We start from the raw sequence: 24357 nt of genomic DNA, 5'->3' as shown, positions 1-24357 counted from the left end.
AAGGAACGTGCGCCCCCTAATTCTGCCGCGCCAGGAAGGAGGGCGATCTGGAGTGTTTAGAATACAATAGAGCCCAAGTAAGCGTTGAGGTTAAGTGCCTTCAAAGGGAAGTAAGAAGATTCCAAGTCAATGTTGAAATACACATGCGAAGAGAGGAAGCTCTCGGCGGCTGTGCTCGCAATCTGGGGGAAAGCCCTGGGCTCGGCCAGGTGGTGTTGGCCACGTTGGCCACGCCCCCACTTCGCGCAGCCGAGTGGCTAAGGAAATCTTAAGCAGGGAGGGGAAGCCAGACGGGTAACACAAAGTGCTGCCGTGACACTCGGCCCTCCAGTGTTGCGGAGAGGCAAGAGCAGCGAGCGCGGCACCTGTCCGCCCGGAGCTGGGACGCGGGCGCCCGGGCGGCCGAACGGAGCGAGGAGGGACCGCCGAGGTGCGCGTCTGTACGGCTCAGCCCGGCGGGGGACGCGGGGAGAATGTGGACTGGGTAGAGATGAGCGAGACTTTTCTCAGATGTTGGATATTTGCTTGGATAAACGTGTGGGTACGACCTTGGTAAGGAACTTCAATTTTGTTTTTAATTCTGAAATTGACCTGAAAACTTTCTTTTCTTTTCCTTTATTATTATTATTTTTGCCAATGTCGCAGTAGAAACATGCTTCTGCTTTAGTGCACTTAGTGCTGTCAAACATTTGTGAGACTTTCCTTATGAATCATTAACCCTTTCAATTCTAGACATAATTGCCAATTCATTGAAATTTCAGTAGTGGTTCCAGCTCACACTCGTCAAACTATTCCGGGTTGGCTGAAGTTTTCAATTTTATTTTATTTTTAACATGTATTTGGCATCATGGCTGTACATGTTGGAACTAAATAAAAATAAGGTTTGCTTAAATCATAACAGGGAAAAACAACTTTGCATCCAACTTTTTTTTAAAGAGCATCCTATTTAGAGAAGTGGAAGAATGTAAAAACCTCCTTGAAGGACTTCCACAGAATGTTATGTTTACATTTTAACAAGTACACATTCTTACATGGAAATGATACCCATATTCCTCATTTTTATCAAACACCTCTATATGAGAAAGCCCTTACAGAAGTTGTTTACCTTTTTTTGCCTTTGGAAAACACTTTTCTGAGTGTGAGGGAGGATTTGGGGGAATATCCTCATCAATGTACAAGTGGAAGCAGAGCTTGTCCTCCAAGTCTTCTAAATTTGTTATAACTTTAGTTACAGTAAACTGTAGTACATCAGTGACTTCTGGGAATTCATACACTTTCAGATTTAAATGGAAAGTGCTATTTGTAGCTGAGGGCTCCTAAAGGAATTCTCTCCAGGGAATTTTATTGAACAGTTTTATGTTTTGTTTTTGCCTTTTCAATTTGGTGTGAGATGCTTGCAAGTCAGAAGACACTGCAGTCTGTTTTCCCCTTCACCCATTTTTCCTCCTCCTTTCCTGTGGTCCAAGTGATTTCTAAGAGGCCGTAGCTCAGTGATGCTGGCAGGATGCAACCCTTTTCAGTCTTCCATGTGAGAGGATGAAAGAGAGCTCGCAGCAGAGGGAGGAGGCAGTTGTTTTGAAAGTTGTTTTGCGTTGGGAGCTGGTGGGAAAGTTCAGTCTTCCCCATTTGGAAAAGGCAGGCTGGGTTCCGCTCCTGCACCACACGCGCTTTCCATTTTTAGCTTCATTCAGAGGCAGACAGAGCTCCTTCCTCTTCCTCTCCTTGTTTGTGACACTTTTCTGAGGCAGCTTTTCCACAGTGTCGAGGGTCTGGCGGCCATGACCCCAGGCATTCTGGGACACTGAACTCTGTGCCCAGAACATTTTTCTGCCGTGAGAGGTAAAGCCAGGGATTGTTCAGAGGTGATTTTTTTTTTCCTTTTCCCCACAGTGAGGTTGCCACATTCTTTTTTTTTAGAGTAGCATTTTAAAACCTTGCTTCTTTTCAAGGCAGTTTACTTTATACGGCTTTTTGGCTCTTACTCAACTGTACCAAGCACTCTGCATCTGCTTTTAAAGTCTTCAGACTACTGTATTAGTCATAGCCTCTCAGAGGGAGCCACAGGAACGGCGGGACAATGGGGATTAAAGGCCTTTCCCTTCTCTTCCAGGCTGCCCCCAAGTGTAGCTCCAGCGCTGTGAGGTTGCAGGGATTGGCAGAGGGGACCAAGGGGACCATGAAAATGGACATGGAGGATGCGGATATGACTCTGTGGACAGAGGCTGAGTTTGAAGAGAAGTGTACATACATTGTGAACGACCAGCCCTGGGATTCTGGTGCTGATGGCGGGACTTCGGTTCAGGCGGAGGCATCCTTACCAAGGAATCTGCTTTTCAAGTATGCCACCAACAGCAGAGAGGTAAGCCTCTGGTTTATTGACGAAGAAGATTGGGGACCTGGCGCCAAATCTCCCTACTAACCCTTAAGGCCTTGTATTATCTCTGAAAACCTCTGAGAATCTGTAAGTATCAGTAAATAATTGATTGCTTGATTCAATTCTTACATTGCTTTCTCTTTCCCTAAACCATTTCCTTCTTATTTTCTCCAGCCTTCAACTGTTCCATACTAATTAGTAAACAGTTAAATATTTTGGCAAATTGACACATCTCAGAAAAGCAACTTGCAGCATAGGGTGGGTGAAATTGTCAGTGAACTTCAAGAAAGCTCTGGGCCCACTGGCCCTAGTGCCCCTGTTGTATAATATCTCTTAAGGGAGAAAACATTTTCTTAGAAAAAACAGTTTTAATGATTCTTTTGTCTGTCTTTGGTAATTAGTTGGCTTTATTCTTTTTAACGAGCCAGCTTTATTAGCTGGGTTTCTAAAATTATTCTCAAAACTTTGACGTGTTTATGAAGTGAAGTGATGGTATAAGCCAAGAAAGGGGGTCATGTAAAAGTGTCCTCTGTCCGGATGACTTCAGAGCTAACCGGTGTTTATCTGCAGCAGCTCCTTTGCTGGGGCTGGGCTGACAGGCCAATTCCTTATTGGCCTCTGAAGTGGGTACACTCTTTGTTGTTTCAAAGGGGATGAAAACCCAAACTTGGAATGAGCAACTGATGTGTGTTTACCTTTATATAAAGCTTATAGCTAGGCGTGCTGTTCAGCTGTGAAATAACTTGCAGAACCACCTCTTATTTTCAGAATTTGGCTTACTGTAGCTGCACTTACTAGTCTACTACTGGGTTGAGTTGGATGAAATGACCCCTCAGCAGGCTCCCCATACCACCATGAGCACAGAGCACTGTCAGTTCTATTACTTCCTTCAGAAAGTAGGGAAAGGGGATGATTGGCCCTAGGAATCCAGAATTTGCTACTGGGACTATTCCTTATAGCCATGTCAATTCACTTTCCCCCTTCCCTAAGGAACATTATTTGAAGGAATCCGGCAGACTGGGAAACTCTTTGTCTCTTTCCTGTTTGTGTGTCTGAGTCCAGTGTTTTTGGTGAGGGGGAGACACAGCTGTCTAAAATTAAATAGAGCCATGATGCTCAGTCTTTCTTTTTTCCCCCGCTACTGGGTGAATGCAGGCAGATTTTATAAAAAATAAAATTTAAATTCTAGTTGTACGTGAATGTTACCAAAAAATTTAACCCCAGAGGTCAGCCTTAATTATACCTCTTCCTGAAAGTAATGCTCTTCTTAATAGAAAGTCTCTCAATATGTGGACTTGGAATGAATGTAGAATTTGTTTGGGTATATAAAGTTTGACGATGGCTTTAAACGGTGTAGTGTTTTTTTCCCTATATCAAGTTTGACCAAATATTGGTCTGTTCCCAAGATTCATTTGTGCCGTGTTGCCCTGTCCAGCCCTTTGGGACTGAAATAAAAATTTCCATTCTGTGGGTCATCTTTGCCTTTTAATTCTATAATGTTCTTATCCTTAGTTCAGCTCTTAGCTTAAGTTTTTCAGTTTCCATCATTCTTCTTTAAAATCATAGCTAAGTCAAGTAATGCTCTTAGATCATTTTAGTTCAAGGTTCAGAAAGATAGTCACTTACCCAAAGGCATATAGGCAAAGCCAGCCCTGGGACTTGAAGCAGAGTTCTTCTGACTTCTCCAATGAGTGCTTCTCGATTATGCTACACTGGCCCCTCTTGGTGTCACTGTGGTTTTAGTTATCATCTTAACATATTTCAGACCAATCCTTAACCTATTTTGTGTTTTTTTTTTTTCCCTCTGAATGTATAACTTCCTATTTCAATATATTAAGCAACCAAAAAACAGACAGTTCCTGTGTTCCTGAAGAGGGTCCTTTGAAACTAACCTAAGAGGTCGGGGTTCTCTTATCCTATTTCCCTATCTTGCATTTAACTGAAGCACTTGAATAGAGGATAGTATATCTTTAAACCCTAATCATAAAGTCAAGCAAGGAGTAAGCTTGAATGTAATACTGTCTTAAGCTTACTCTGGAATTTGTACCTGTTTTTCTGTTTCTCTCCTTTGTTTTTGAACTTTGGGAAAGGACAGCTCCCTTTAGAAGGTGAAAGAGGATGGTGGAGTTGAGCCATTAAGGGTAGGATAGCTGCAAACCTGTTCTGGGACAGCAACATTAGGGATTGATGAAATGTTTACATATGAAATATTTACATAATCTTTATTCAGTTAGTTCTTTAAGTTCCATGAGCCGTTGAAATAGGAAGAGTCTTTCTATATGTATTTTTTATCTGACTTATTAATCTTGCCCTTTAAATGTTTTCATTTAAATAGCAAAAGATGTTACAGTATGTACTATTATGCTTACATACTGGGGAATTTTTTTTTTATAAGACCATTTTTCATTATGAATTTGTACAATGTGTCAGCACCTTTTTTTTTTTTTTGGTTAAAACAAAACATACAAATCATATTTCTGATCTAGACCCTCATTTTTAGATTGGGTTTAGAATCATTCAGCACCTTTAATGAAACTGTTCTTACTTCCTATTTCCAGAACTAAAATCAAATATAGACCTACTATTCAAAACTTTGAAAATGTTTTAAACTGATGGGTTATTCTTTTATGGGGGTTTTCCCCGTGTCCTCCTGAAATAATCTCTTATGACTACTTGACTACAGAAAAATCAGTTCAAGCATTTATATTTCAGAAGCTTTGCCCTGTAGAATTTCTGCCCTCGGTTGAGACTGCTTGCACTCAAGAGGCACCGTGGCTCTTTGAGTCTAACCTCCCTGTATTGTGGCTGATAAACATCAGACAGATCGTGAGGAATCCCTTGGTGTCCATTCTGATCGAAGTCCATTATTAACTCAAGCCATCTGTAAAAAGTATCTAACCATAACATGCAATTCCCTCTTCATACTGCCTTTTATTTGAGAAATGATGTACCAAGGCATCACCATGTTTCCTTTAATAAAAAGATAATGAAGAAGGAAACCTTCTCCAAACAACTTTGTTCACTTCACTCCTTTTAAAAATGTGGTGATTGCCGGGTGTGGTGGCTCATGCCTGTAATCCCAGCACTTTGGGAGGCTGAGGAGGGCAGATCACCTGAGGTCAGAAGTTCAAGACCAGTCTAGCCAACATGGTGAAACCCAATCTCTACTAAAAATACAAAAATCAGCCGAGCATGGTGGCAGGCGCCTGTAATCCCAGCTACCTGGGAGGCTGAAGTAGGAGAATCACTTGAACGTGGGAGGTGGAGTGAGCTGAGATCACGCCATTGCACTCCAGCATGGGCAGCAAGAGCGAAACCCTGTTTCTAAATAAATAAAATAAAATAAAAATGTGGTGATTGCAGGCTGAAGGTCTTGGTCACTACTGAGTTCCAATCCTCTCAAGACAAACATTCATAGAGTCAAAACAGAATTATAATCTAACGTGTCATTCTTACAGAGTGGGATTCGGGGAGGGAAAAGAGATAGCTAGTAATTTAAATGATCTTAATGTAATTTGGGGAGAGGATGATCAGATGACATTTAGACTTGGATACTGTTTCTGCTTCAGACCCACTGCTGTGTGTGTCTGTTTGCATACTCTAAAAAAGGAATTTGCAGGAAAAAAAAAAAAAACACCTATATTGTTCTTGTTATCAGACTTCCATTAAGCACTGCAACTCAACCCATCCTAAACTGTAAAATCTCCTTCATTGTGTAAAACTGAAAAGAAGCCCTGTGTTTTGTCCGGAAGCTGTGGATGGCAGGGTGTGTTCTGTAACTGAGGCCATGGACAGAGACAAATCTCCTCAAGTGGTGGAGGGGTCTGCACTGCACATAAAGAGCTTCTGTAGTAGCAGGTGATGCAGGGAGGTATTGAAGCCCAGTGTCCTCTCGCTGTTCGTTTATAGAAGGCACACAACGGCCCGTCCCCAGCAGTAATTCTTTAGGACCCTGGTCAGTTCCAGTGAAGTTTCCTTCCTGAGTTAGGTGAACACATTCTTTGTCTTTTTAGCACTATGAAGTTTAAGGCACATACCAGGTTCCTCCTTAATATTTGCTTGGTTCAAAGACAGACTGTTACAAACTATGGGTCAGGGAGATGGGTAGTCTAAGATGCACATTCTGGATCTTTCTAAGACCAGAGGGAGACTTAGTACTTGGTTTTTCACTTCCCTTTAAAAACCGTCCTGATTCCTATTCCCCCTCCAAAGTTACCTGGACAAGCACAATAGTCTTAGAGTTTCAGCTTTTATGGCGTCTGTGAATAATGTCTCAGACGTGCATTTGAGATGAAGATGTTTATTGTGTATTAGAACGCTAGACTTAGATTGGATATAGGTGGTTTATAAGCACCTTCCAGTTTTGAAATTTTATGATTTTGTATCTATCTATAGCTGTGAGTTTCTATGTGCCCTATAGCACTGTATGTAATTGAAATTTAAAATATTAGGGCTCTGTCCCTTTCCTAATGATAACCTAATATTGAAGCTCTTTAATTTGTCTGGAGTTTGAGGATTATCGTAGACCTCTCTTCCACTACAGAACCTTTTCTTTTTAATTGTTCTCCTGTCTGGCCTGTTGAATTGTATTTGTAAGGTTAGAGATGGCAAGAGCTACTTCCGGTGCTGCTTTATAGCTTACTAGTGATGAGTCCATAATTGTGCTCAAAAAGGTATTGGGTAGCTTATGCTTTCTAGCTGACTTCTTTTTGGGCACAAGAAAATGTGTGTAAGATTGATAACTGAAAACCTAGAGGCCCATTCTGTAGAAGAATGGCAATTTGGAAGAAGAACCACGACCTCAGTGTAGTGCTCCTTGTTGGTAATCAAGCTGTGACTCCCAAGACATCATCTGTCAGAGACTATAATTTAAAACAAAGTTGACAAACCAGTTGAGTGCCTTTCTTAAAATTACTGCTGTAAAGTTGATATGTTGAAAATATCAACTGCTAATTATTGGCTCACCAACAAATGGCATGATTTGTTTTTCCTGTTTGTCATTCTGATATTACGGAATAATCACTGAAATATGAATGTCAAATGATTTGCATGTCATAGAATTCAATTCCATGAATTTTCCAAATTAATTAGATTCAATAATACGTCCAAAACAATGAGCCTCTGAATAAGTCTACTAAAGCTTTAAATATATATATTTATATCTCAAGACTGCTCTGAGATACTCTTGTCCCCAGTAGTTTTACTGCCAACAAATACCAATAATGACAAACGGTGATTAAAAGGGCAAATAGATGTAAATGAAGGCAGAGGAGGAGGATGAAATGAACATCTGTTTTTTTCAGCTCTCTGACAGAAATTCATAAAGGACCAAAAATAACACTCTTGTTTCAACTTGTGTTAGGTGTAGGAAAATTTTCTTTTTTTCTCTTTCCAGTCTGAGTATGCTTCATTGATTTGTATATTGAATACTAAATTGTTTCAGAAAAAAAAAATCATTGGCTGATAAGACACTTAAATGAGAAAAGCTAGTCTGTTACAGGCATGTAGGTGTGCCATATCTATTTAAATAGAGGTTTAAATTATTGATGAGACTTAATGAGGAACTGGTGTATATTGTAACCAAAATAGTAGATTCCACTGCGAACAATCTGTGTGCATTGATAGAGTCACATATTTGAGTCTACCATTTCAGGTACATGAATGCACAGGAGCTACTGGGGATATAAAAACTGGAAAATAAACATTATCATCTATTACTACCACTCCCTCCTCCTTGGTCCATTTTAGTAAAGAATTCAGTCAAGTGATTGGTAGGCTGTCTTGAATGAGAAGAAAATAAAAATAGGAAAGCGAGAGAATAAAAACCAAAACAAAACTGTGACTGCAAACTGTTGTAAAGGACTGCTCACAGAGGAGTTCTATTGAATAGTGACGAATTGCTTCCTGATTCATGGTTGGTGATTTTTTTACCCTCTCAAAGAGAAATGTATTATTAAGGAGGAACTGGTGTAGTTAACATGCTTCTTTAGCAAGGCCCTACAGAGTTAAAATGTGTGATGAATCCAGTCTGAGGTCATTTCCTCAGATCTTAGAACCTGCAGCTTTCCTCAGTATAAACTCAGTTTCAAAGGAGGGCTTTTGGCCAGGCGTGGTGGCTCAGCCTGTAATCTCAGCACTTTGAGAGGCCAAGGTGGGAGTATCGCTTGAGTCCAGGAGTTTGAGACAAGGCTGGGCAATATGGTGGGACCCCTTCTCAACAACAACAACAAAAATTAGCTGGGCGTGATGGTGCATGTCTGTAGTCCCAGCTACTCAGGAGGCTGAGGTGGGAGGATCACTTGATCCCGGGAGGTCTAGGCTGCAATGAGCCAAGATCAAGTCACTGCATTCCAGCCTGGGTGACAGAGGGAGACCTTGTCTTTAAAACACACACACACACACACACACACACACACACACACACGAGGGCCTATGACCACTCTTGAGTAGAAGACTCGAGAAGAACAAAGTAGAAGACCAGAGAAGAACAAAGTTACTTGAAAGATCCCTTATTAAAGAGAATATACAAGCTATGAAAACACACACACACACACACGCACACAAACCTCATCTGGAATGAAAAAAGCATAATACATTTGGTTTCTGGTTCCTTAGGCTGTTATGGAACAACCAAAGAACACTATTTTGGTTTCTGAGGTCAAAACTATTTTATTCCCCTCAAGCACACTATGCTTATGGTTTGAGGGAGAATGAGAAATAGGAAACTAGAAACAGGCTGAACTGGTCTAATCTTGACCATCTAATTCTGCAGTGTCATATTCTCATTCTAAAAGAGAATGGCTGTCTTCTCTGTTCTAGTATAAAAAGTCATGATAAAAATAAAGGATCCTTTATTACCAGACAGTAATCCCCTAGACCGTTTTAATGCTTGGTTGAGTGCTTATGATCTCAGACTTTAAAAGATGGTCTCCTGTGGTGAAACTTGTTAATTATGTAGGCATTATTAATGTCTGTTCTACTTATCAAAATTTTATCATTGTTAGTTGTATTACCACTTGACAGTCCAGTTTATTTAATTGAAAGATTGGTTAACATTTTACAGTTAAAGTAATTGTTTCCTGTGTTTTTTCCTGTTTAGGTTATTGGAGTGATGAGCAAAGAATACATACCAAAGGGCACACGTTTTGGACCCCTAATAGGTGAAATCTACACCAATGACACAGTTCCCAAGAACGCCAACAGGAAATATTTTTGGAGGGTAAGTAAGGGAAATTTCTTCAGATCCATTAAATGTTAGGAAAAAATGGAGCTTAAAAGAGCTGGTTGGCTCACCTCCTTTCTCATCCCGTGCTGAGAAATGCTGGGGCTCACCCATAAGTATCCAGCATCCCCATGGACACAGGGAATTCTGAACAAATGTGATGAAACCGATTAAATGTTTGGCCTGTAGGTGGTTAGTGATCGAGATGTGGGCTATATGTGAATCCTGATTTTTGCAATTCATTAGAGCTTTGTAATGAAAGGAAACAGTTTGTTGCTTGCTTTAAGGATAGGTTCATTTGCATTCCTCTGGAAGGAAGTAGTAATGAGTCACCAAGCCTTAGATTTCACCCCTTTTTGATTTCTTGCTGACTTTAATTGAATGGAAGAGTTATCACAAATGAATTATCTTTTTGTTTTCTTTTTTTTTTTTGAGACGGAATCTCACTCTGTCGCCAGGCTGGAGTGCAGTGGTGCGATCTCGGCTCACTGCAACCTCTGCCTCCTGGGTTCAAGCGATTATCCTGCCTCAGCCTCCCAAGTAGCTGGGACTACAGGTGCCTGCCACCATGCCCAGTTAATTTTTGTATTTTTAATACAGATGGGGTTCCACCATGTTGGCCATGATGATCTCGATCTCTTGACCTCGTGATCCGCCCGCCTCGGCCTCCCAAAGTGCTGGAATTACAGGCAAGAGCCACCACGCCCAGCCAGGAATGACACAAATGAATTACCTTAAAAGTAAATGCCATTAAGAAAGGATAGCTGGGGCCAGGCGCGGTGGCTCAAGCCTGTAATCCCAGCACTTTGGGAGGCCGAGACGGGCGGATCACGAGGTCAGGAGATCGAGACCATCCTGGCTAACACGGTGAAACCCCGTCTCTACTAAAAAATACAAAAAACTAGCCGGGCGAGGTGGCAGGCGCCTGTAGTCCCAGCTACTTGGGAGGCTGAGGCAGGAGAATGGCGTAAACCTGGGAGGCGGAGCTTGCAGTGAGCTGAGATCTGGCCACTGCATTCCAGCCTGGGCGACAGAGCGAGACTCTGTCTCAAAAAAAAAAAAAAAAAAAAAAAAAAAAAGGATAGCTGGAAGATGGGTTGAGGGGAATGGAGGACCACAGAACTAGTCCTATTTAAATACATGTGCACCGTAAACGATTCCATTTGACAATAGGTTAATTATCTCATAGCATAAGGAAAATGCTTAACAGTCATGCAAGATGATGAGCTTTCCTATAGAATCCAACCAAAAGATCTAGCCAGTACAATTTCCCTTTGCTAGATTAGGGTTAGAAAGGCCCCCAGAGGTGAACTAATTAGATGAAACCCTTGAATAAAAGACTGGATTAGCAGTGAACAGAAAAAAGACAGATTGCTTTCCTTCTTCCCATAGATGTCTCAGGGATATTTCATTTCCTCAGAAGATAAAGATATGGTTATTTAAATTTAGGAAGCGTTTTTGTGTATACTTACATGAAATGTACATTATTTGAATTCTTTAAAAAGAAACAGCTGCATGATAACCAAAATTGCTATGCTTGCTTTAGCTGGTATTTTTGCCTAGAACAATTATTGTTCGAGCAAGAAGCTATTCCTAAGAAACAATATTCTTAATCCAGGAAGTTTTGCATTTTTAGAAATGTATCTTACTATTTCCCAAGCAAAAGAGGGTGGTTACAGATGCACTAAGAATCATGTGCTCACAATTTTTATTTAATAATAATTCCTGCTTAAAATACATTACTCACCTGACTTATAATGGTGAAACCATGAGTGCATTTTTGCCTTTATTGTCAATAAAGTCTTCTCAGAAGTGAACCATAAAGGTGCATAGTTCTTGGAATTAAAGGTCTGAATTAAGACAATCCAGCATAAGTCTCATTAATGTGTGATTATTTTGAGAAAAGGCAAGAAACACCTAAAAATCTCCCCTCACTGTCCAGTTCCCTGTTTCATTTAAAGATTCACTATAAGTAACTGAAAGGCTTTCCTTGGGAGGATTTATTTGAATCAGTCTTTCACATGCAAAGGATATTGTAGAACATCCCGGTTTTGCTGGCAGGAATATGAACATCTGTTGTGAGGAAAGAAAAAGTTTCATGCAAATTACACAGCCAAAGAAGGGATGTTCAAGTTGAGAAACCAGTGACATTTCTTGTAACTGTACTATGAATCAGCACATTTTAATCTTCTAGATAATATATGGAAGTGCAGGAAGGTGGTAGGAAACGGTGTTCATTTTACGTATGCGTAATTGTATTTTATTGTGTGTGAGTGGCTTCACGGCATCGACATTGCTGTTTTTAAATGAGGATACAGTAAATTGCAGTCCGAGGAAGGCTAACTGGAATCAACATACCCGTAGCTTTAGAAAGCAGTTTCCGCCCCAGCGAAGAGTGCAAGAGCGATGGAACCCCATGTTCCTGGAAGTTTGCACATCAGAGTAAACAAACTTGAAAACCCCTCTTGATAGCAGAATTCACCCAGCCTTGTTCCATTTTCTCTTAACAAAACACACCGCAAAAGCTCTCACAAGCTGCTTTGATGAAGCCACATGTATTTCCCCCTTCACAATTTACAGGAAGTTACTCTTAAAAGAAAGTGATTCTGGTGTTTACCGCCTGTGTTAAAGGGACAGAGTTCCTTTTTATTTCTGATAACGTTTGAGCGAAATACAGAAACTATCTGTAGACTAGCACAGTCGGTACGTGAGTAAGGAAAAGCAATAACCTGCTGTCCGGTGAGCGCAAAATTCCTGCTACGAACAGTGCCTTACTACTGCTTGGAGACTGCAAGTCGCAGATCACACTAGGTATTGACTGATTGTATATGTATAAGGGCATTTCTTAAAGTCTAAGGTAAAGGTGGTACCTCCTAAAAAGAGGGAGAGAGAAAAAACTCTGTGTGGAAGGATAAGAAGTGTGTTTATAGTTTCAGTAAGAGTGTACATTTTAATTTTTCTTCTTCCTCTGCCTCTTTGCCAAGTATCATGAGTGCATCTGTTAACCAGAAGTAGTATTACTTTAGGACAAACTTCGAATTCTTCATTCTGCGTTGCCTTTAAGGAACAACATACTTTCTTCCTGTTCTTTTTCCAAAAACACATGCCTATGGCTCTGTGTGTGGTGTTTTAGCCAGCCTCCTCCCAGATAAGGGGTTCCCTCTTCCCTCGTTTGAATTAAAAGGAAAGTGCAAGTCTGGACATGTTTATCAAGAGGAAAAGTGACTTCTCAGTAATAGACTGTCAGATTCTGGCTGCTGCCCCAGTATTCACTTTGTTATGGCAGGTGAAGTTCACCTTTGCCCCACCCAGTGTTTCCACAAAAAGGCAAGGTTCCAAGTATTCATATGAACAAGTGTTACTTTAGGACTTGGAGGGTTGGGGGTGGAGGATGTTTGCATAGTTGAAGCCTTGGGCGGGGGTGTAGGAAACGGCGAGTACAGAGGCCATAGAAAAAGCTGAGACTCAGTTTGACGTCGTCAGCCGGCTTGGTCTTCTACCCAGTGACTCAAAGCACTAAAAGTCAGCATAATCAGAACTGAAGTCAGTAGCATCGCCCATTTGCCATTCACTGCAATAGGAAAAGTAGTACTCTGTGGTGGGTTAATCGGTTTGAGGCAGCTCCTTAAATGAACATTTGTGTTTCATTTTTCTGTTATTTTCCCGAACATGAAAAGACGATAAAACTGAAATGGAAAAGGTAACTGACAAAGTGTGCCTTACCTGTTTCCGTCCTGATTTCTGCTGATTCAAGACTATTCTGGCTAAACTGATTTGATTCTTTTTCTAACTAGGCAGTAGGGGATCAGAAATCACACACGGTACCGGCTGTGTTTATTCTGAGAGGTGCTGGGGAGCTTTGGGGTTGACTTCCTTTTACATGCCTGTCTTCTCTTTTGGACAGATCTATTCCAGAGGGGAGCTTCACCACTTCATTGACGGCTTTAATGAAGAGAAAAGCAACTGGATGCGCTATGTGAATCCAGCACACTCTCCCCGGGAGCAAAACCTGGCTGCGTGTCAGAACGGGATGAACATCTACTTCTACACCATTAAGCCCATCCCTGCCAACCAGGAACTTCTTGTGTGGTATTGTCGGGACTTTGCAGAAAGGCTTCACTACCCTTATCCCGGAGAGCTGACAATGATGAATCTCAGTAAGTGGATTACAGAACAAAAAAAATTCAAAATGCCAGTAATGTCAGTTCTGCCCCTGTGAACTAATAACATGTTGTTTAATTACACTGCTTGGTCATGTGTTGGATGAAGTAGGTGGCTTAAGCTAGGGACTAGGAAGAGGAAAAACATTTCTTGAGTCCCTATTAACTATTATGAAACTTGATCATTTAAAAAAAAAAAAAAATATATATATATATATATATATATGAAGAGCTACCTTGAGTTTTGAATTCAGAATGTTACAGGAAGAAATATATGTCCAATTCTAATTTATCCAAAAGCAGCTGGGAGAATTGCAGGGATTGGTCCTGACATGCTGCGTATGCAAGGTATAGCCCTCATCTGTGGTAGTTTGTCAGGACTTAGACTGCATCAGAACATTTATAGAGGTACATTTGAATGTACAGTTAGGATCTGATGTGGAACATTGTAAGATCATTGCTAGAAAAACTTCGTCATAATTTTTCAGTATTATTCTAAGTGCATAACCGTAAAGATTTTATATCTTAGCTTCCTTCCTTACAGTAAAAAACTATCTGATCTCTTGATCAGTATTATAGTAGCCACCTATCACCTTATCTTAACAAATTCTCAATTCCTGAGGTTTCTATGCTTTTACTTCTTTTATTGGGTTAAAATTGCTGTCATGACCTCTCTCTGCAGAGGGCTGCATCATTTTAGTCATTCTCAAGTGGTCTCTGTGAGCAATTGAAGAATTGCCATAAGATTCCAACCTCTGCTGTAACTATGGTTGTGTGTTGTTGGTTAGACCACTAAGTCTTATTAGCAGTTTTAAAAATTAGTTCCTTTTGGTTTAGAAGTTAAGACTAGATGCTGAAGTTTTTGTAACTTTTTGTTTTGATATCATTTCAAACTTAAGAAAAGGACAAAGAATTTCCAGTTACCCTTGACCCAGGTTTACCAATTATTGATATACTGTCCGTTTGCTTTATCGGAAGGCTAAATTGTTTTAGTTCTCATTTTCACCTTTGAGACATTTGGAATAAATATCAATGTTAACATAAATTGGAATTTTGACTTTGATTTTAGGACCAACGAGCAAACCAAGTACTTACCCTAGTCATATATAATCCAGCTGTATGGTTATTTGGTATTCAGTCCACACTTCATTTGACTTGATCTCCCTTAAGATTGTGTTTGCAGTTTTCTGAAAATCTGGGGCTATAAAAGCACCAGGACCTCCCTCGTAGGATCCCGTTTTAAGACATGTGTTTGGGGTCCTTACACAACAGGTTACCCGTTAGCTTCAGGAAAAGAACTGGCTCCCAGTTCCCCAGTTCCAGCTTGATGGGTCTAATCAGGTACTGACCAAAAAGGTGGCAGTTCTTTTCCCTCATCTCTCTTCAGCACTCCCCGAGACTCTGGAGACTCTGTCATATCCCTGGGGCTGAACCTCCCAGGAGCCATTTGGTTGTTTTGGCATCTGTGTGTGCCAGGCCCAGTGCTGAAGACCTAGTAACAAAAGACAAATGCACAGGCACAGCAGCATTTTTGGGGAACTCATTTTCCAGCTGTGCATCTCAGGAGAAGCGCACAGCTCCCTCCTGGCTTTCTTAACATAGTGAGCCACTTCCTCTTTAGAGTCTCCTTACATTCCTTGAGTTTAATCATTCATGGATTCAGAGGAAAGTCTTTTGATTTTTGCTTTTCTTTAAACAGTTATTTGAGGTTACCTACCCCAGTGACTTTGCACCAACCACCAAGAAACTTTTTTGCATGTTTCCCGCACCCTGTGCCAATCAAGGGAAGGGTTTAAAGGCCTGGTGTTTTTATTCCTCAAGGAAAGACTTTGCACAGTATTTTAAGGTTCAAGTGCTTCTACTTTGTGTTCAGAAGCAACTCTCATATATACTGTGAAATGACACCTTTTATTTATCCCTTTTTATTTATGCAGTATGTCCCCTTTTATTTTGGCAGAATTTTTTCTAAATGGTGGTTTAGCATTTTCAAGCACATTTCATTGTCCAATATTCATAGTAAAGAATGAGAGTTAACAATAACCAGTCACATTAAAACAAGATTCCTGCTGCCAATTGTGAAACCAGTTTTCTTAGGCGTGGCAGCTGGTGATTGAGACTGTGATCAGGAAAATTTCCACTATTTCATCAGGCCTAATAGGTAGATTGTGTCTCCAAATGAATTGTGTTGGTTTCCGTGCTTAAAGCACAATAGAAGTGGTGCAAGAATCTCCATGAGGGCTTAAATGGCAGTGATGGTTCAGGTGGTAGAGTTTGGAGAAGAAGGGATTTGCAACAAACCAAAGGAAAGAAAAGTAAGTAGCCAGAAATCACAAACCGGCATTTTTCTAAAAACAAAGGAAAAGGAATAAAAGAACTAATAAGTTTGAAACCCCTACCCCTCCCAAATGGGGGGGGTATTTTTTTTCTGTCTATCTAACTAACCCATCTAGAAAACAGTTGACCAAATTATAGACTTCTAAATGTTCATCTGCTTTCTCAGTTTCAGTTGAAAAGAGACTTTGTTTTGCCTACTGCAGAACTTCTAGGTTCTTTCTTATAGTCTTGGGGTTCTTATTATAGATCGAAAATGTGAGTCGGCATAATTAAGCCATTCGGAGTCTTCAGAAGCAGTTCACTCTTGAAATGACTCCGTCCGCCTACAGCCATTTAAGATTTCAGAACAAAAACAGATCTTGATTTTCTTTTTCATGTTAACTCAAGCTGCTGCTGAGTGGGAGAGTCAGAAATGACACCAGCTCCACTGATTACTCAGCTGCTGAAGGATGATTTTTTAAAATGCACCTTTACTGTATATGGACTTCCTAATTTCCATCTGTAGAGCATCTTGGGGAGGCTAACATGTCACTCTGGATGTTCTTTTAGAATAAGATACAATCTATTTTTCTGAAGGCATTAGAGATAGCAAACATTTATTGTGAGTTTACTGTATACTGGGCACTGGGCTAAGCATTTTGCATAGAAAGTTTAAAATTCTGACTTTTTTGTTGGCCCAATCGTAAGTTTCATAATCAGTTCAATATTCAAATTATAGTAAGGTGCTTAAGAAGAACGCCTGGCTAAATGTGAGGGGCAGTGCCACGAATGGACTGAAACTTGATGCTTATTGCAAATTTATGCTTATTATTTGTTAAATTATAGAACCAAGGGAATATGAAAGCCACTGGAAAAAATATGAAACTTAGATCCACCTAAAAATGGCTCAAAGTCATGAGGATAAAGTTTTTTGTATTTTCATTTTATTCGAGTGGCATCGTTTTTAAAAATCATTATGAATTTGACCCTATATAGATGTTTCCAAATCATTCTTTTTCACCTTCATAAAATTCCTTCCTGTGGCTGTGAGATGCCTTGCCTATCAGTTTTCAAGCTTAGTTGTCTTTCTCATCCTTTACCATTTTAGCTTTAAAAAACAAAAGTGACAATTAGAACTTCCTGCCTGCTGGGCCTCACTGAAAGACTGATATTGGCCTGATAAGGAGATATTTATTTTGGTTTAGTGGCTTCAGAAATCCCTCTCCCTCAGCAAGCTTTCCATCATGGCCCCCCATCAGCATCTTCCCTGATAGCAGCGTTCTCTGTGTTTATTCTGGGGCTTCAGGCTCACCCAGGAGGAACTGATAACAGCTGGCAGGAGATAACATTCTCTAAGGGGCTCTCAAATTGGAATCCCTCAAGCCAGTCAGCCTAGAGAATACATTTGAAGGGTTCAGTTCTGGAGTTTCACAGAGTTCATTTCTAGACCTATCAGATAGCAAGCCTGGAGTTCTTTCTCAACTAATCAAGCAGGGACATTTTTTAGACGATGAAGGATATTTGCACAAAGGCTTCAGCGCAATCCCCCAGACTTGCTGCCTCTGAAGGCATCTCCACACATCGACAACGGCTGATGCCTTTAGTGCGTTCCTAGGGCAGGTGTCCTGACTTGAGTGACTGCCCTCCAATAATCAGAGCTCAAACTAAACATCGTATGTTTTACTTTTGGTTTCCAGGCAAGGCTGAGCAGGGAATTTTCAGTTTTCCCTGCTCAGATGGGTTTTTTCCTGAAGGCATCGTTTATTGTGTGGCGAGGACACAAGGCTGGCTGTGGCAGGGAAGGTCTAGAACTGTCCTCATTGCTGCTGTTCCTAAATAGTATCTTTACCAAGTAATAACGTGCCGTCTTTGGGAATAAGTGCCTTCCTTCTTAGCCTGTTCTGTTTTCTTGGGTGCGCTAAGTAATTGAACTGGCTCAGGAAGTACCTATTGTGGTTTGGCAGAGGTGACTGTCACGCCTTGTGACTCCAGGGGCCAGCACTGCTGAATCCTGGCTAGACCAGACCGAGCCTTGGTGAAATGCTGTCTGCACATTGCCAGGAAGGGTGGCATTCACTTCGCTAAGCTCCTTGGCATAGGCAGTTTGAACAGGGCTTTATCAAATTCTTATTCAACAAGAGTAGAGGTGAAAATTGATGACTGTGTATTACTTGAAATGAGTCTTAATCTTTCACATTTAGTTCTCAGGGTGTGCTGATTTCCTTTAGGTAAACCATGAACATCAGAAAGACTTTTATTAACCTATGACAGGGTCCCCACCCTAGTATTTTTCCACTCCATTAAAATGGAAGCTATCTCTTTTTTTTGAGACAGTTTCTCACTCTTGTTGCCCAGTCTAGAGTGCAATGGCACGATCTTGGCTCACCACAACCTCCGCCTCCCGGGTTCAAGCGATTCTTCTGCCTCAGCCTACCAAGTAGCTGGGATTACAGGCATGCACCACCGCGCCCAGCTAATTTTGTATTTTTAGTAGAGACGGGGTTTCTCCATGTTGGTCAGTCTAGTCTCGAACTTCCGACCTCAGGTGATCCGCCTGCCTCGGCCTCCCAAAGTGCTGGGATTACAGGCCTGAGCCACCGCATCCGGCATAGGCTATTTTACTCCAGCTTAAACAGCAATTTTCTATCATAAGGTCTGTACTAATGAAAACAGAATTACCCAAGGCTGCTGTTTGTTCTGTCCATGCTGCCATTGTCCCCATTTTGCTGAGGAGGAAATGGAACTGCACTTTTGAGTTGAGTGGCCCAGAGCCCTCTAGAATGAGAGCGCGTTGGAAGCCAGCTATGTGGTGATTGTGTCGCTAGCTGGTACTCAGGTTTTCTCAAGAAGGAGGAGCAAGTTTGGCAATTTTGTTTTCAGTTCTCTCTAGCCCGCTGTGTAATCGCCCCGTTTTCTTTACTTCAGCACAAACACAGAGCAATCTAAAGCAGCCGAGCACTGAGAAAAATGAACTCTGCCCAAAGAATGTCCCAAAGAGAGAGCACAGCGTCAAAGAAATCCTAAAACTGGACTCCAACCCCTCCAAAGGAAAGGACCTCTACCGTTCGAACATTTCACCCCTCACGTCAGAAAAGGACCTCGATGACTTTAGAAGACATGGGAGCCCCGAAATGCCCTTCTACCCCCGGGTCGTTTACCCTATCCGGGCCCCTCTGCCGGAAGACTTTTTGAAAGCTTCCCTGGCCTACGGGATGGAGAGACCCATGTACATCACTCGCTCCCCCATTCCGTCCTCCACCACTCCAAGCCCCTCTGCAAGAAGCAGCCCGGACCAAAGCCTCAAGAGCTCTAGCCCTCACAGCAGCCCCGGGAATACGGTGTCCCCTGTGGGCCCCGGCTCTCAAGAGCACCGGGACTCCTACGCTTACTTGAACGCACCTTACAGCACGGAAGGTTTGGGCTCTTACCCTGGCTACGCACCCCTGCCCCACCTCCCGCCAGCTTTCATCCCCTCCTACAATGCTCACTACCCCAAGTTCCTCCTGCCCCCCTACGGCATGAATTGTAATGGCCTGAGCGCTGTGAGCAGCATGAATGGCATCAACAACTTCGGCCTCTTCCCGAGGCTGTGCCCTGTCTACAGCAATCTCCTCGGTGGGGGCAGCCTGCCCCACCCCATGCTCAACCCCACTTCTCTTCCGAGCTCGCTACCTTCAGATGGAGCCCGGAGGTTGCTCCAGCCGGAGCATCCCAGGGAGGTGCTTGTCCCGGCGCCCCACAGTGCCTTCTCCCTTACCGGGGCCGCCGCCAGCATGAAGGACAAGGCCTGTAGCCCCACAAGCGGGTCTCCCACGGCGGGAACAGCCGCCACGGCAGAACATGTGGTGCAGCCCAAAGCTACCTCAGCAGCTATGGCAGCCCCCAGCAGCGACGAAGCCATGAATCTCATTAAGAACAAAAGAAACATGACCGGCTACAAGACCCTTCCCTACCCGCTGAAGAAGCAGAACGGCAAGATCAAGTACGAATGCAACGTTTGCGCCAAGACTTTCGGCCAGCTCTCCAATCTGAAGGTAGGCCTTGAGAGAGAGCAGCCCGAGGGGCTGTGAGTGCATGCTTGTGTTTGTGTTTAGCTTGCTTTCCACGGGGTATCCATTTGCATTTGCAGTAGTATGAGCCCCAGGTTGGGAATAGTGGGTATGGATTCTACCTGGCTTTTGCCACTTCTAGCTCTTTGACTTTGGACAAGTGACTTCCCTTCTCCTGATTTTCTTCTGAATAACAAAAACATGAGGGGTTTGGACTAGAAGATTAGGTGAAACCCTGCTAGCCTGTGATTTCTGTGCTTTTAGTTTAAGAAAAGCACCATTCTGAAAACATGAAGATTTTTTCTTTTTGAGACTGTCCTGATGCTTTTCTTAAGATATTTGCATCATCAACACTTGAGTCTTTGAGCAGAAATGTTAGGTCTCAGGGCCAGCTTGAGAGCAGCGCTAACACATGTGGCTTCTTCCCAGGTCCACCTGAGAGTGCACAGTGGAGAACGGCCTTTCAAATGTCAGACTTGCAACAAGGGCTTTACTCAGCTCGCCCACCTACAGAAACACTACCTGGTACACACGGGAGAAAAGCCACATGAATGCCAGGTGCGCAGTATTTTCTGGGTAGACCTTCTGACCTTTGTAGAAAATGTCTGTGAGTCACCCTCCCATGTCCTATATAGCCCTTAGTTAAAGCCAACACCAGATTCTGCCTTGTCCCGGACTGATGGCACTATGGGCCTCCCCAGTGCTCTATATCTGCTGATGACCTGAGATGACACAGCCAGCTTCCAGTGGGTGGGAAAATGGTAGGGGAAATAAACAGCCACTCGTGTGCCATGTGCCCACATCCCCCTGTTTGCTTAATACCACACTGGAGGTGCCACAAGGAGGCTTCTCATCCCCCAGGTTGCTGGGTGTTGGCCTGTAAGCCTGTCCCTCCAATTGGCAACTCTTAATCTTCTGGCCTTCCTGTCTCCCTTCCCTGCTGTCTCTCTCCCCTACACTGTAGGTCTGCCACAAGCGATTTAGCAGCACCAGCAATCTCAAGACCCACCTGCGACTCCATTCTGGAGAGAAACCGTACCAATGCAAGGTGTGCCCTGCCAAGTTCACCCAGTTTGTGCACCTGAAACTGCACAAGCGTCTGCACACTCGGGAGCGGCCCCACAAGTGCTCCCAGTGCCACAAGAACTACATCCATCTCTGTAGCCTCAAGGTTCACCTGAAAGGGAACTGCGCTGCAGCCCCGGCGCCCGGGCTGCCCTTGGAAGATGTGACCCGAATCAATGAAGAAATCGAGAAGTTTGACATCAGCGACAATGCTGACCGGCTCGAGGACGTGGAGGATGACATTAGTGTGATCTCTGTGGTGGAGAAGGAAATTCTGGCCGTGGTCAGAAAAGAGAAAGAAGAAACTGGCCTGAAAGTGTCTTTGCAAAGAAACATGGGGAATGGACTCCTCTCCTCAGGGTGCAGCCTTTATGAGTCATCAGATCTACCCCTCATGAAGTTGCCTCCCAGCAACCCACTACCTCTGGTACCTGTAAAGGTCAAACAAGAAACAGTCGAACCAATGGATCCTTAAGATTTTCAGAAAACACTTGTTTTGTTTCTTAAGTTATGACTTGGTGAGTCAGGGTGCCTATAGGAAGTTGCTTGTACATAATTCCAGCTCTGCAAAGCTCTCTCAACAGCAAATGGTTTCCCCTCACCCCTGGAATTAAAGAAGGAACTCCAAAGTTACTGAAATCTCAGGGCATGAACAAGGCAAAGGCCATATATATATATATATATATATATATACACACACACACACACACACACATATTATGTATACTTATTTACACCTGTGTCTATATATTTGCCCCTGTGTATTTTGAATATTTGTGTGGATACGTTTGCATAGCCTTCCATTACTAAGACTATTGCCTAGTCATAATTATTTTTTCAATGATAATACTTCATAATTTATTACACAATTTATCATTCAGAAAGCAATAATTTAAAAAGTTTACAATGACTGGAAAGATTCCTTGTAATTTGAGTATAAATGTATTTTTGTCTTGGTAGCCATTCTTTGTAGATAATTTCTGCACATCTGTATAAGTACCTAAGATTTAGTTAAACAAACATATGACTTCAGTCAACCTCTCTCTCTAATCATGGTTTGAAAATGAGGTTTGGGTAATTAATTGCCAATGTGAGACAGTTGATGTGTTCATTCCTGGGATCCTGTCATTTGAACAGCATTGTCCATAACTTGAGGGTATATGTGCAGAATTACCCAAGAATAACTTAAGTAGAAGAAACAAGAAAGGGAATCTTGTATATTTTTGTTGATAGTTCATGTTTTTCCCCCAGCCACAATTTTACCAGAAGGGTGACAGGAAGGCTTTACCAACCTGTCTCTCTCTCCAAAAGAGCAGAATCCTCCCACTGCCCTGCCCACCCGCCGAGTCCTATGGCCGTTCAGAGCAGCCATATGACTTTTACGTCCATTGTATCATCAGAAAATGTGAAAAAGACAAATTGCCATGTTTTAAAACCACTGCGAAATTTTCCCCAAAGCATAGGTGGCTTTGTATGTGTGAGGTTTGGGGCTTGAGTCTGGGTGGTGTTCTGTTGTTGGTTTTTGTTGCTTTTTTTTTTTTTAATGTCAAAATTGCACAAACATGGTGCTCTACCAGGAAGGATTTGAGGTAGATAGGCTCAGGCCACATTTTAAAAACAAACACACAAACAACAAAAAACGGGTATTCTAGTCATCTTGGGGTAAAAGCGGGTAATGAACATTCCTATCCCCAACACATCAATTGTATTTTTTTCTGTAAAACTCAGATTTTCCTCAGTATTTGTGTTTTTACATTTTATGGTTAATTTAATGGAAGATGAAAGGGCATTGCAAAGTTGTTCAACAACAGTTACCTCATTGAGTGTGTCCAGTAGTGCAGGAAATGATGTCTTATCTAATGATTTGCTTCTCTAGAGGAGAAACCAAGTAAATGTGCTCCAGCAAGATAGGCTTTGTGTCATTCTCTCTTTTATTCTGCTAAGCCCAAAGATTACATGTTGGTGTTCAAAGTGTAGCAAAAAATGATGTATATTTATAAATCTATTTATACCACTATATCATATGTATATATATTTATAACCACTTAAATTGTGAGCCAAGCCATGTAAAAGATCTACTTTTTCTAAGGGCAAAAAAAAGAAAAATCGTTTCTGAGACTTTGCTTAATAGTTGGTGGCCTCACGATCACATCGGTATGCTTGGGCACCCCTTGCCTACTGTAAGAGACCCTAAAACCTTGGTGCAGTGGTGGGGGCCACAAAACAACCAGGGAGGAAGAGATACATCATTTTTTAGTATTAAGGACCATCTAAGACGGCTCTTTTTTTTTTTTTTTTTGCCACGTTATGATTATGTGGTCACACCCAAGTCACAGAAATAAAAAACTGACTTTACCACTGTAACTTTTCTCTTTCCCTCCTTACTAAATACTGATACATCACTCTTCAATCTATTTTATAATTGTATTTGACATTTTGTTCACATCAACTAATGTTCACCTGCAGAAGAGAACAAATTTCGAATCATCCAGGGAAACCCAAGAGCCTTACTGGTCTTCTGTAACTAGCAAGACTGACAGTTTTTTTATGTATCAATGTGTTTGATTAAACATAGTCCTTAATTGAAGGTAAACCAAAGGATCACATTGACATTAGACCAAACACTTTTGATTCCCAACTACTCGTTTGTTCTTTGTCTCCTTTTGTGCTTTCCCGTCGTGAGAATTTTTATAAAGACTTCCTGCTTCTCTCACCATCCATCCTTCTTTTTTCTGCCTCTTACATGTGAATGTTGAGCCCACAATCAATGGTGGTTTTGTTTTTTTCCTCTACTCAAAAGTTAAAACTGACCAAAGTTTGGCTTTTTACTTTGCTAGAACAACAAACTCTCTTATGTTTACATACTGGTTTACAATGTTATTTATGTGCAAATTGTCAAAATGTAAATTAAATATAAATGTTCATGCTTTACCAATCTTTGTCTAGTGTCTTGAGTGAAGGGTCAGTGAGCGACATCTGCATACTGTACAGATGGCACCAGACCAAATTTTGAACACCATACAATTTGCCTTTCTCCCTTGCACCCACCCCGGTTCTGCTTCAGCAGCACCCTCTGGGATGCCCTGATCTCCCTCAGCGCCTTCCCAGAGTATATTTGTGCGCGGTCTGACAGCATCGATCTGTCTCTCATAACTAAGATTTTTCTTCATGAAC

At 41.9% G+C, this 24357-nt stretch overlaps 1 protein-coding gene across 4 annotated transcripts; it reads left to right on the top strand.

Moving 5' to 3' along the window:
* Window positions 1-274: 274 nt before the first annotated feature.
* PRDM1 (PR/SET domain 1) lies at window positions 275-24118 on the top strand. Of its 4 annotated transcripts, XM_010352507.2 has the most exons (7): window positions 275-552; window positions 2111-2359; window positions 9474-9593; window positions 13501-13753; window positions 18995-20103; window positions 20548-20676; window positions 21083-24118. In XM_010352507.2, exons 1-7 carry the CDS (start codon window positions 511-513, stop codon window positions 21656-21658), a joined length of 2478 nt encoding a protein of 825 aa, XP_010350809.1. In that variant the 5' UTR covers window positions 275-510; the 3' UTR covers window positions 21659-24118. The 4 variants fall into 4 exon arrangements, with proteins under 4 accessions (XP_010350809.1, XP_030784975.1, XP_030784974.1 ...); XM_030929115.1 differs by lacking the exons at window positions 275-552; window positions 2111-2359; window positions 9474-9593 and adding an exon at window positions 12253-12407; XM_030929114.1 differs by lacking the exons at window positions 275-552; window positions 2111-2359; window positions 9474-9593 and adding an exon at window positions 13064-13296.
* Window positions 24119-24357: the final 239 nt, after the last annotated feature.

Source organism: Rhinopithecus roxellana, chromosome 4 (genome assembly GCF_007565055.1).
Source record: "Rhinopithecus roxellana isolate Shanxi Qingling chromosome 4, ASM756505v1, whole genome shotgun sequence".
NCBI classification, from domain to species: Eukaryota; Metazoa; Chordata; class Mammalia; order Primates; family Cercopithecidae; genus Rhinopithecus; species Rhinopithecus roxellana.
This window is presented reverse-complemented; position numbering and strand designations above follow the sequence as displayed.

Excerpts from the sequence above, each read along its gene's own strand:
- PRDM1 (XM_010352507.2), top strand. The coding sequence starts at position 511 with ATGTTGGATATTTGCTTGGATAAACGTGTGGGTACGACCTTG. Across the intron at positions 553-2,110 it reads AACGTGTGGGTACGACCTTG|GCTGCCCCCAAGTGTAGCTC; the intron begins GTAAGGAACTTC and ends CTTCTCTTCCAG. Across the intron at positions 9,594-13,500 it reads ACAGGAAATATTTTTGGAGG|ATCTATTCCAGAGGGGAGCT; the intron begins GTAAGTAAGGGA and ends TCTTTTGGACAG.